At 46.1% G+C, this 12,733-nt stretch overlaps 1 protein-coding gene across 2 annotated transcripts in view; it reads left to right on the top strand.

The window, feature by feature from the left end:
- ARMC9 (armadillo repeat containing 9) overlaps positions 1-12,733 on the top strand; it is a 181,877-nt gene that overhangs the window by 137,322 nt on the left and 31,822 nt on the right. For both annotated transcript variants that reach the window (XM_055573725.1, XM_055573724.1), the window contains exon 20: positions 2,880-2,984. In XM_055573725.1, the coding sequence (XP_055429700.1) occupies positions 2,880-2,984 (105 nt within the window). The remainder of the gene's footprint in view (positions 1-2,879; positions 2,985-12,733) is intronic.

Below are 12,733 nucleotides of genomic sequence, written 5' to 3' on the forward strand. Positions count from 1 at the left end.
GTGGATGAAACTGAAATCTATTATACACAGTGAAGTAAATCAGAAAGAAAAACACCAATACAGTATACTAATGCATATATATGGAATTGAGAAAGATGGTAACAATGACCCTATATACAAGACAGCAAAAGAAACTCAGATGTAAAGAACAGTCTTTTGGACTCTGTGGGAGAAGGCAAGGGTGGGATGATTTGAGAGAATAGCATTGAAACATGTATATTATCATATGTGAAACAGATCACCAGCCCAGGTTCCATGCATGAGACAGGGTGCTCAGGGCTGGTGCACTGGGATGACCCTGAGGGATGGGATGGGAGGGGGGTTCAGAATGGGGAACACATGTACACCCATGGCTGATTCATGTCAATGCATGGTAAAAACCACTACAATATTGTAATTAGCTTCCAATTAAAATAATTAATTTTAAAAAATAAAAATAAAATCTGTCACTGTTTCCATTGTTTCCCCATCTATTTGCCATGAAGTGATGTTACTTTTTTTTTCAAAAGTTTGATAGAATTCTCCAGTGAAACCATGTGGGCCTGGAGATTTCTTTGGGGGAGATTCTAAAATTATGAATTCAATTTTCTTAATAGTTATAGGATTACTCAGGTTATGAGAGTGTAATAATTTGTGTTTTTTATCTAAATTGTCAAATTTATCTACAGTTGCTCATAGTAGTCCCTATTATCCTTTTTTAAAATTTATTTTTAATTGGAGGATAATTGCTTTACAATGTTGCCATACAACAAAGTGAATCAGCTATAAATATACATACCCCCCTTCTCTTGAACCTCCCTCCCACCCCTTTTGATGTCTGTAGGTCTGTAGTGATAGCTTCTATTTCATACCTGATATCAGTAACTTATGTCTCTTTTCCTTTGTCAGTCTCACTAGAGGTTTGACAATTATATTCATCTTTTCAGAGCCAGCTTTTAGTTTCACCAATTTTCTCTTGTTTTTCTGTTTTCCTTTTCATTGATTTCTGCTCTTCTCTCTATTGTTGCCTTTGTTTTGCTTGCCCCGGGTTTACTTTGTTCTTCCTTTTCTATGTTCTTGAGACCTGCTGGGTTTTTTTTAATTGTTGTTTTAATCTTTTTATTTATTTATTTATTTGGCTGCGCTGAGTCTTAGTAGCAGCACGTGGGATCTTTGGTCTTTATTGCGGCTTTCAGGATCTTTTTAGCTGCAGCATGTGGGACACAGTTCAAACCCAGGTGCCCTGCAGTGGGAGCTCGGAGTGTTGGCCACTGGACCACCAGGGAAGCCCCAAGACTTTGTTTCTTTCATTTGTTTCCAAAGTGCTTGTGATTGCTCACTGAAGCATTTTTACCATGGGTCCTTTAAATGTTTTCAGATAATTCTAACATCTCTGTATCCTGATATTGGCATCTATCGTTTTTCTCTTAATTAAGTTTGAGAACACTCTGATGTCTGGTATGATGAGTGATTTTTTTATTTAAACCCCAGTATTTTGGATACTATGTGATGAAACTTTTGTCTTATGTAAATCTTCTGTTTTATCTGGCTTCTTCTGACGCTGCTCTGGCAGGGGAGCAGGGGCTCCTCTTCATTACTGTTAGAAGTGCGTAAAAGTCCAGATTCTGCCCCTGGTCCCTTTGGAGACCCAGTGGAGGGGGAGCGGGGAGGAGACTCCTCGTTAGTGCAGAATGGGGGTGGGAGTTCTCCATCCCTACGAGGCTTCTGCCATAGGAACGGCGCGTTACTGCTCCCCACACGGCCCCCCAACACCGCAGGAGCATGGAGAAACAAGGCAGTGGTGGACATCTTGAGTCTCACCAGGGCTTCTCTGACCCCATCCCCAGCTGGGGGATGGGACATCTCATTACCGCCGAGTTGGGGTGGAAGTCCAGGCTCTCTACCGGGTCTCTCCTCTCCCTGGTGCTGGGATGTGGGGGTGGCTCATTACCGCCCAGCAAGGTCGGAACTCCCCCTCCCTACTTGTCCTTCTCTGATATCACCCCACACACACAGTGATATCACAGCCTGGCGAGGGCAGAAGTCTCGGCTCCTTTGCTGGTGTGCTTGGGGGTTGGCTGGGCAGGAGGGGTGACAGCATTTGCTCCGGTGTCTGCTTAGTGTCTAAAAGTCCCATCACACTGGGCACCCCCCTTTGCTGGTTCTTTGGCTAGAGAGGGCAAGCGTTTGTCTTCCCATTCTCATTTCTGGGTTGCTGCCTTCTTCAATGCCAAGTCTAGAATCTCTAAGGCAAAAAGTAAAGCCGGGGACTCACCACCTTTCATTCCTTGTGTTCCAGAACAGCCAGCCAGTCTGCCTCCTCCTCGCCACCTTTCAGAGTCTCCTAGGTTTATTTGGTACATAATGTCCAGTATTTTTGGTTTTGCTTAGAGGGAGCAACAGGGGAAAACATGTCCATTCCTTCTTCTCGGAAGCAGAACAACTCTTATCTTTTTATTGAATCTTTTCACTTAGAGACTGTAAACTTCATGAGAAGAACAAGCCTACAGTATACAGTTTTGTATCCCCTGTAAGGCCTGTGCATATGGAGGGGCTTAATAGTTATTTGTAGGCCAGCTGGTTCACACGGTCTTGACCTCACAGAGAAAAACATTCTGAGAACTGTAACTAGGAGAAACCATTCAATAGCATCTTGTTGAATCTGTTCCCACCTGTGGTTGTGGAAGTGGTCATTAGACACGAGACGTCTTAAAGAGGTGGGTTGGCATTTTCCTTTTCATCTTCACGGAGGTCATGAGCAGAGGGCATTGTGCCCTTGAGACCCTTGAAATGCCAACCCAAGGCCTTCCCATTTCACGACAGGTGGCCGCTCAGAGAGCCACCCTCTGGGGACTTGCCAGAGGGGTCAGAGCTCTCACTTCATGTCTCCTTTGAAACAGGAGGACCATGACACTATGGAAGCCGATCTGGACAAGGACGAACTGATCCAGCCCCAGCTTGGAGAGCTCTCAGGGGAGAAGCTTCTAACCACGGAGTACTTGGGAGTAAGTACCATGTGAAGGGAGTGAGGACCCCATAATAGAAAGGAGAGATGGGCCATTGATGAACTTAGTGTTTACAGTAACACACGAGGATTTGGCTTGATCTGTTATGATACTATGTTTATGAGAAGTTCCATGGTGGCCAACTTCCTTCCAGGGCCCCTAAAGGGCACAGAGGCCCTAGTTACTATCCTAAACAGACCCGCTGGCAAACAGAAGGCGGTTAGAGTATAGCTAAAAGGCACACTCTAGAGCCTTCGCAGTGTCTAAAGGTATGCTCATCCTTGGTATGTGCATGCGTCCTAAGTCGCTTCAGTCGTGTCCAGCTCTTTGTGACCCTATGGACTGTAGCCCACCTGTCCATGGGACTCTCCAGGCATTCTTGCTATGCTTTCCTTCAGGGGATCTTCCCAACCCAGGGATCAGATCTGTGTCTTCTGCATTGGCAGGCAGGTTCTTACCACTAGCACCACCTGGGAAGCCCCATGCCCATCCTTAGAAGCAATCATTTACCCATCTAGATTCCTGGGTTTTTTGTGCCTTATATATGAGAAGGGAAGGCTGCTGCAGGTTTGTCAGTCATCAGCACACAGTTCAGTTCAGTTCAGTTCAGTTCAGTTGCTCAGTCATGTCCGACTCTTTGTGACCCCATGGACTGCAGCATGCCAGGCTTCCCTGTCCATCACCAACTCCTGGAGCTTGCTCAAAGTCATGTCCATCAAGTCGGTGATGCCATCCAACCATCTCATCCTCTATTGTCCCCTTCTCCTCCTGCCTTCATCAGGGGATTTCCCAAGGAGTCAGTTCTTCACATCAGGTGGCCAAAGTATTAGAGTTTCAGCTTCAGCATCAGTCCTTCCAATGAGTATTCAAGACTGATTTCCTTTAGGATTGACTGGTTTGATATCCTTGCAGTCCAAGGGACTCTTAAGAGTCTTCTCCAGTACCACAGTTCAAAAGCATCAATTCTTTGGCACTCAGCTTTCTTTATATAGTCCAGCTCTCATATCCATACATGACTACTGGAAAAACCATAACTTTGACTAGACGGACCAGAACACAGGGGATGGCCAAAACCATCAGACCAGATGAAGTCACCCACTGAGGCAGAGGCTGGACAGGGAGGGAGGCGGGGATGAATACAGAGGGCCCACCAGCATGTCGGAAGTAGGGGAAGACGAAAGGTGGCCCCTGAGATGAACAGAAAGGTGAACAGAGAGGCTTGAGGAGAACCAGGAGACAACAGTGTCGTGGAAAACAGGAGGGAGAGATCTTTCCAGACGGGTTGAGTAGTCACTCAAAACTTTGAGAGGCCTGTGGAGTCACACATTTGTGAGGGGCCATGATCTGAGCTCCCCAAAGACTCTGCTGCTGTGGGACCCACGGGGAAGGTGTGAGTCGGGGGAGCTACTGATTGGCAGGGAGAGGATGGCAGTGTCACGGAACCTCGATCTGAGAGTGCACAGGTGAGCAGTGGGTACTCAAAGCTAAGATCTGAAAGGAGGAGCAGATGCAAAGATTGAGGCCAGTTCAGACTGAAGCCCCATGACGGACAGGTGAGCACATGGGAGTGAAGGCTTTAAAAGGGACTCCTGAAATTCTGATGCTGGTGGTTGACTGGGTCAGTTACGTGGACCCTGAAGTCTCCTCAGATTGGGCAGGTCAGCGTTAGAGCTGGGAGCCAGGCTCTCAACAACTGAAGCAGAGACAGTGACTTGGGAAGGAAAAAGATGGCGGGTGCAGGTGCGTGAGCTTTCACAGGGGCAGGCGGAAGCAGAAAGCCTGTCCATTCCCCTTGCTGCCCCACCCAGGCCCTCATCACCTCTCCCTGGGCACTGGTCTCCCTGATCACCTCATTGTTCGTGGAATTTCCAGGGGCTCCCAGCTGGAGCCAGTGTATGCTGGCAGAACTTGAGTTTGGAGGACAGCCAAGGGCTGGGCATGAGGACATTGTTGGTAAGGGTTTTGGAGTTTACCCTGCATGAGCTGGAGGTTGTTGGAGGGCGCAGAGCAGGGGAGTGACTCAGTTTAATTCATGTTTTACTACATTAACTTCTGTTTTCACTCGGGCTGTTTTGTGAAGAATAGAATAGAACATAGAGGGGCAAGAGTGGATGAAAGAAGGGAGATGACGTAGGAGGCTGGGTGACCACTGGCCCCCAGTCATGGACAAGCGCCACTACCCCTCAGAACGACTCAGGGATCAAAGGACCCTAACTGACCGCAGACAGGTCAAGCGGGGAGGTGCTCGAGAAGGGCAGGGAGTGAGGCACCCGGGTTCCGAACTGTTGATGGAAGTCATTGAGCCCTGACACCTGGGAAGACACTGGCTTTGTCAGGAAGGACGGAGCTGTATTGGAGGGATGTGCATGTTGAAAAGCAAGGTGGTGAGAAGAGCAGAAGGCACACCAGTGGGGCTTCTCTGGAGGGGGGTGGCGGAGCTGTTGAGAACACAGCCCTCAGATGCCCGGTCTTCCCAGCATACAAGCAGGGATGTTCAGACAGAAACCCCACCATAGCCCCTTCCCTAATAACTTTTAGCACCTCTGCACAATGAAATGCCGTGCTGAGATGTTAACTTGAAGATGTTAACTTGTTAACTGAAGATTTTTAATAGCAACAACAAAAACAAGACCCCGAACATGCTGTGACTCCCAGCTGGATCATGCAGGTTGCTGCTGCTGCTAAGTCGCTTCAGTCGTGTCCGACTCTGTGCGACCCCATAGACGGCAGCCCACCAGCCTCCCCTGTCCCTGGGATTCTCCAGGCAAGAACACTGGAGTGGGTTGCCATTTCCTTCTCCAATGCATGAAAGTGAAAAGTGAAAGTGAAGTCACTGAGTCGTGTCCAACTCTCAGTGACCCCATGGACTGCAGCCTACCAGGCTCCTCTGTCCATGGGATTTTCCAGGCAAGAGTACTGGAGTGGGGTGCCATCGCCTTCTCCGTCATGCAGGTTGGCAAGATGCAAAAGGGACAGAGTTTTGAAATCAGCCAGTGGCCCAACTTAACGGCATCCGGAAATAGTGTCACTTTACCACAGTCTGTAGTTCTAAATCTCCTTAATGCATAGGTACTATTCTTTTTACCAGAAGGAAATATTTAGAAAAATTGCACACATGCTTGTTTATCTTATCGGTGTCAGTCTCTTTTCAGTGGCAATGTGAGTGGTAAGAATGAAGTGCAGAAAGAACTCAGTACAGAGACGGGAAGCCCCAGTGTATTTGTACTGGGTGGCTTCAAATAACAGAAATGTGTTCTCTCCCAGTTCTGGAGGCCAGAAATCCAAAATCATGTTGTCCCACAACCTTTCTGGCTCTTGCAGCTTCTGGCGGCTGCAGGCCCTCCTTGACTTGTGGCTGTGGACTTCCATACTCTGCCTCCATCTCCAATAACTTTCTCCTGTTCTCTTTATGCTCCCTCTCTTTAAAAAAAAAAAAAATATATATATATATATATATATATATTTGCTTGTGCTGGGTCTTAGTTGTGGCACTTGGAATCTTTTTTTTAGTTGCGGCATGTGGGATCTAGTTCCCTAACCAGGGATCGAACCCAGGCTCCCTGCATTGGGAGCACAAAGTCATAGCCACTGGACCACCAGGGAAGTCCCTATGTTCTCTCTGTCTCTTATAATAACACTTGTCACTGGACTGAGGATAATCTAAGATACAGTCCATGGGGTCGCAGAGAGGCAGACGTGACTTAGCAACTGAACAACAGCAACAGCTTAACTACAATTTGCAGACTCTTTATCCAAACCAAGCCACATATGCACAGGTTCCTGGGGTTAATACCTGGACAGACCTGTGAGTGGCCACCATGCCACCCACTGGGCCCGATCACCAGAGGATCCCCTGTGGAAGCAGAAAACTTACTGTCGAGCAATAATTGCTGAGGTTATACGTACACTCCCTGTTTGCTGTCTTAGTTTCTTAGATCTCCTTAGCTGCCCTTAGTCACCCGGTCTTTTTATTTTTTTTATTTGGCTGTGCCGGGTTTTAGTTGCAGCATGTGGGATCTGGGATCCTTAATTGTGACATGTAAACTCTTAGTTGTGGCATGTGGGATCTAGTTCCCTGACCAGGGATCGAACCCCAGGCCCCATGCATTGGGAGCACGGAATCTTAGCCACTGGACCACCAGAGAAGTCCCAGACACACAGTCCTGATTTGAAATTGGCAGCTGGCCAGCACTGCAACTCACCTCACCTGCCCTCCTTGGGCTCTGGTGGTTCACACTAGGGAGGGTTGGGTGGGGCGCCCTGTACGCTTGTTCACACGGGGGCTGCTAACTGCCTGTGCTGAAGGAGGGAACCTGCCAGAGACAGGAGTTGCATTTCCGTAGGGAATGTTCCCCCAAATCACAACTTGTACCTCCCATTCTGATGTACCAGGGCGATCTATCAAGATCAGTAGAAAAATGTTGATTTTTTTGAAAACTCTATTCAAAAAAATTTTATTGAACCTGAGTCATTTGCTGAACATTCCACAGAATCCTAGAAAAGTCTGAGAAGCTGTTATCTTCCAGAAGTTTATAAAAGAGGACACAGCAGATAAATCTGTGCTGTTGATGAGGGCTGGAGATAACAGGGAGGAATGATCAGGGAGTTGATGGTTCTCGTCCTGTGTGGCTGGCCCAGGGCTTCTCAGACCATTGAATGTGGGTTCACGTAGAATCTAGGCCCCATCCCAGATCCCCTTACCATAATCTCAGGAGTGGTTATTGTACACACCAGTGACTGAAAAACTGCTATCTATGTTGAGGGTGAGGATGGAGTACGAGGGTGCACCCCCTCTCAGGTGTTCTGAGAGTGAAAGGGAGCCCTTTCCTAGGATTCCTGGACTCATGGCTCCTCCCCTTCTGAGCACTGATGGGCACCCCTGAACCCTACAAGGCCACACTTGCTGCCTGCTGCATCCCCTCAAGGATAAGCGAACAGCACTGAGCGCTGCAGAGCCTGGGGGCCATGAAAATACTGACGACCACAGGGAGCTCAGAGAGTCCCTGAGAATAGCAGTGGTCACATCAAATATATCCTTTACTCATAATTCTGGTGAAGAACAGCACCCTTTTATGTTTCTTCTTCAGTAGCAGGGCAAGATTAATGACTTGCCAACTTCTGTATGCTTGGTGATGTCTAAATTTTTAAAAATCATCTGTACTATGCCAAATAAGTCTTAATTAAATAAGTCTTAATTAATAATTCTTAATTCAGAATTAAGAATGGGAAAGACTAGAGATCTCTTCAAGAAAACTAGAGATACCAAAGGAACATTTCATTGAGCAAAGATGGGCTGAATAAACGACAGAAATGATATGGACCTAACAGAAGCAGAAGATATTAAGAAGAGGTGGCAGGAATACACAGAAGAACTATACAAAAAGATCTTCACAACCAAGATAATCACAATGGTGTGATCACTCACATAGAGTCAGACATCCTGGAATGTGAAGTCAAGTGGGCCTTGGAAAACATCACTACGAACAAAGCTAGTGGAGGTGACGGAATTCCAGTAGAGCTATTTCAAATCCTGAAAGATGATGCTGTGAAAGTGCTGCTCTTAATATGCCAGCAAATTTGGAAAACTCAGCAGTGGCCACAGGACTGGAAAAGGTCAGTTTTCATTCCAGTCCCAAAGAAAGGCAATTCCAAAGAATGTTCAAACGACCGCACAATTGCACTCATCTCACACGCTAGCAAAATAATGCTCAAAATTCTCCAAGCCAGGCTTCAGCAATACGTGAACCGTGAACTCCCAGATGTTCAAGCTGGTTTTAGAAAAGGCAAAGGAACAAGAGATCAAATTGCCAACATCTGCTGGATCATTGAAAAAGCAAGAGAGTTACAGAAAAATATCTATTTCTGCTTTATTGACTATGCCAAAGCCTTTGACTGTGTGGATCACAATAAACTGTGGAAAATTCTGAAAGAGATGGGAATACCAGACCACCTGACCTGCCTCTTGAGAAACCTGTATGCAGGTCAGGAAGCAACAGTTAGAACTGGACATGGAACAACAGACTGGTTCCAAATAGGAAAAGGAGTTCGTCAAGGCTGTTATATCGTCACCCTGCTTATTTAACTTCTATGCAGAGTACATCATGGGAAACGCTGGGCTGGAGGAAGCACAAGCTGGAATCAAGATTGCCGGGAGAAATATCAGTAACCTCAGATATGCAGATGACACCACCCTTATGGCAGAAAGTGAAGAGCAACTCAAAAGCCTCTTGATGAAAGTGAGGGTAGAGAGTGAAAAAGTTGGCTTAAAGCTCAACATTCAGAAAACGAAGATCATGGTATCTGGTCCCATCAGTTCATGGGAAATAGATGGGGAAACAGTGGAAACAGTGTCAGACTTTATTTTTCTGGGCTCCAAAATCACTGCAGATGGTGACTGCAGCCATGCAATTAAAAGATGCTTATTCCTTGGAAGGAAAGTTATGACCAACCTAGATACCATATTGAAAAGCAGAGACATTACTTTGCCAGCAAAGGTCCGTCTAGTTAAGGCTATGGTTTTTCCAGTGGTCATGTATGGATGTGAGAATTGGACTGTGAAGAAAGCTGAGCGCTGAAGAATTGATGCTTTTGAACTGTGGTGTTGGAGAAGACTCTTGAGAGTCCCTTGGACTGCAAGGAGATCCAACCAGTCCATTCTAAAGGAGATCAGTCCTGGGTGTTCTTTGGAAGGAATGATGCTAAAGCTGAAACTCCAGTACTTTGGCCACCTCATGTGAAGAGTTGACTCATTGGAAAAGACTCTGATGCTGGAGGTGATTGGGGGCAGGAGGAGAAGGGGACGACAGAGGATGATATGGCTGGATGGCATCACTGACTCGATGGACGTGAGTCTGAGTGAACTCCGGGAGTTGGTGATGGACAGGGAGGCCTGGCGTGCTGCGATTCATGGAGTCGCAAAGAGTCGGACACGACTGAGCGACTGAACTGAACTGAATTCAGAATTATCCATACCATGCCACTTATGGTTCCTAAAAAAAGTGCCCTAATTTTAAATATCTTCAATACCTTGGTTGAAGGGCTATAGGTATTTTTCATAGAATCTCAGGTTTTTTATTTTTATTTTGAAGTTTAAATTTATTGTTCAGTTACTTTTAACAGTCACAGGTGTGTCTTAAACTAGTTGGGGATGCGTCCTGCGCCAAGTTCTATGCTGACTGCTTCACACGTCTGATTGCATTTATTTAATCTTCCCAACCAACAATGGGGTGAATTCTGCTCACATTGCATGTTATAGATGATGAAGCTGAGACTGAGAAAGGTTAAGGAACATGCTCAAGTGTTATTTGAGCCTGCTCGCTCTTTACCGCTAAGCTGTGCTGTCTTCTGGGAGAGCTATTGATTTTCCAGTGAACTGTGTTTGAAAGTTTAGAGTCACTGACTGTATGAAATATTCAAAGTTAGTTTATGGTCTAATGCTGTTGTTATGCAGTCACTAAGCCATGTCAATGTCAGACTCTTTGAGACCGCATGGACTGCAGCACACCAGGCTTCCCTGTCCTTCCCCGTCTCCCGGAGCTTTCTCAAACTCGTGTCCATTGAGTCGATGATGCCATCCAACCATCTCATCCTCTGTCATCCCCTTCTCCTCCTGCCCTCAGTCTTTGCCAGCATCAGGGGCTTTTTCAGTGAGTTGGCTCTTCATATCAGGTGGCCAAAGTATTGGAGCTTCAGCTTCAGCATCAGTCCTTCCAATGAATATTCAGGATTGATTTCCTTTAGGATTGACTGGTTTGATTTCCTTGCTCTCTAAGGGACTTAACTCTTAAGAGTCTTCTGAGAGAATCACCATAGTTTGAAAGCATCAGTTCTGGCACTCAACCTTCTTTATGGTCCAACTCTCACATCTGTACATAACTGCTGGAAAAAGCGTAGCTTTGACTACACGAGCCTTTGCTGGCAAAGTGAAGTCTCTGCTTTTTAATATGCTGTCTAGGTTTGTCATAGCTTTTCTTGAAATTGAAGCAACAGCAACGATTTTTAAGCATAGGCTCAGTTTTCGGGAGGGATGCCTGTAGTCAATGCTAATTTCTCACTTTCCACACTTTCTTATTCCCCCAAGTTCATTTAGTTTTCCAGAGTTCTCTTAGCTGGCTAAAGAAGGAGTCATGGCCCCACCCCCAGAGAGACTGAGAGTGTGGCCCTGGCCCTGGGAATCTGCATCTTTATTACACCCCTCAGTGCTTCTGCAGCCAGAATCTGCGCCATGAAACACACTGCCATGTATGCAGACCTCCAGGTGAATGGGCCTCTGCACGGGAAGTGGGTGCAGCTTGCCAAGGGGCAGGGCCCAGTCCCCCAGAGACAGGACAGAAGCTGGGGCACCTGCAGCTGACCCTGTCTTACTCAGTCAAAACCAAAACCAGGAAAGGAAGGGCTGTAGTTTCCAAGTTTTTTTTTTTCTTTTTTTCAAATTTGTCTTCACTTTGGGTTTTTTGTTTTGTTTTGTTTTGTTAGCATTTATTTATTTGTCTGTGCCGGCTGTTAGTTGCAGTATGCAGGATCTTTAGTTGCGGCACATGGGATCTAGTTCCCCGACCAGAGATCGAACCCAGGCCCCCTGCATTGGGAGTGCCGAGTCTTAGCCGCTGAAGCACCAGGGAAGTCCCTGGGGGCGCTTTCTACTCACGTTTCCACCCGTTATTTGTGCTCTGCCTCACCCTGTGGTTGAAAAGTCAGTTCGAACTAACTTAAAATCCATGTTCTGTGAAAACACAACCAAATGAGCAGGGGGAAGATCCCCAACCCCCCGAGATTCCAAGTCCTTTTTCTTTTTCAGTTTGTTTCTGGGATTCCTTTTTCTGATTACAAATGAAGTGCGTACTTATTACTGAAAAGCCAAAAGTAAACACAGCGTAAACAGCCACTGTAATAATTCTGTCCGCCCAGCGACAACCACCGCTCCCTCTGTTCTCCTTCCATTTGTCTCTGTGTCTTATCTTTCCTTTGTCAGTTGCAATTGAGCTCAACTGCAAAGAGCCAGGAATCCAGCCTTACCAGACCCAAGGCTCATCTTTTGCCTTCCTTCACCCAGACTATCAGGAAGAAGGGAGTATCCAGGTTTTGTGGGCCCTCCAGTCACAGGGTTGTGGAGGCCTTCTGTAAAACAACAGAGTATAAAGTTTAGGTATTAAAGCGAGTATCCAGAGTGAGAATTAGAGAAATAAATAACAAATTCAAATTTTAAGAACTGATGAATCAATAATCAACAAGGACTTACCATATGGCACAGGGAACTAGACTCAGTATCTTACAATAATCTATAATGGAAAAGAATCTAAAAAGGAATAGATATATGTATAACTGAATCCCTTTACTGTGTACCTGAAACTAACACAACATTGTAAATCAACTGTAGTTCAATTTTTTTAAGTAGGTAAAGGGAAAAAAAAATGACAGGTACCAACATCAGAAAAATGTTTTATTAACTAGTGGCTTGCCACATGCTGTTGAGGTAATCTGCATGGGTTGGAAAAGAGTTTCCAGACACAGAGCATTTCAGAAGGGAGTGATTTTATTAAGAACAAACAGCAGAGATAATGTGGGCACTGCGAGCGCAGTGGACCAACCTCCTGACAGACCAGGGAGAGTTGACAGTTTTCGTGGGTTAGTAGTCAACTTCTATAGCCTCAAAACAAAGAAAATTCCTGCTGGAAGGTTGGCATTAGGTGATCAGTTAGGGCACTGTAGGGTGACTACCGGGGTGGGTATCTTTGCCTAATTTGGGGTCA

This window comes from Bubalus kerabau, chromosome 3, assembly GCF_029407905.1.
Source record: "Bubalus kerabau isolate K-KA32 ecotype Philippines breed swamp buffalo chromosome 3, PCC_UOA_SB_1v2, whole genome shotgun sequence".
NCBI lineage: Eukaryota > Metazoa > Chordata > Mammalia > Artiodactyla > Bovidae > Bubalus > Bubalus kerabau.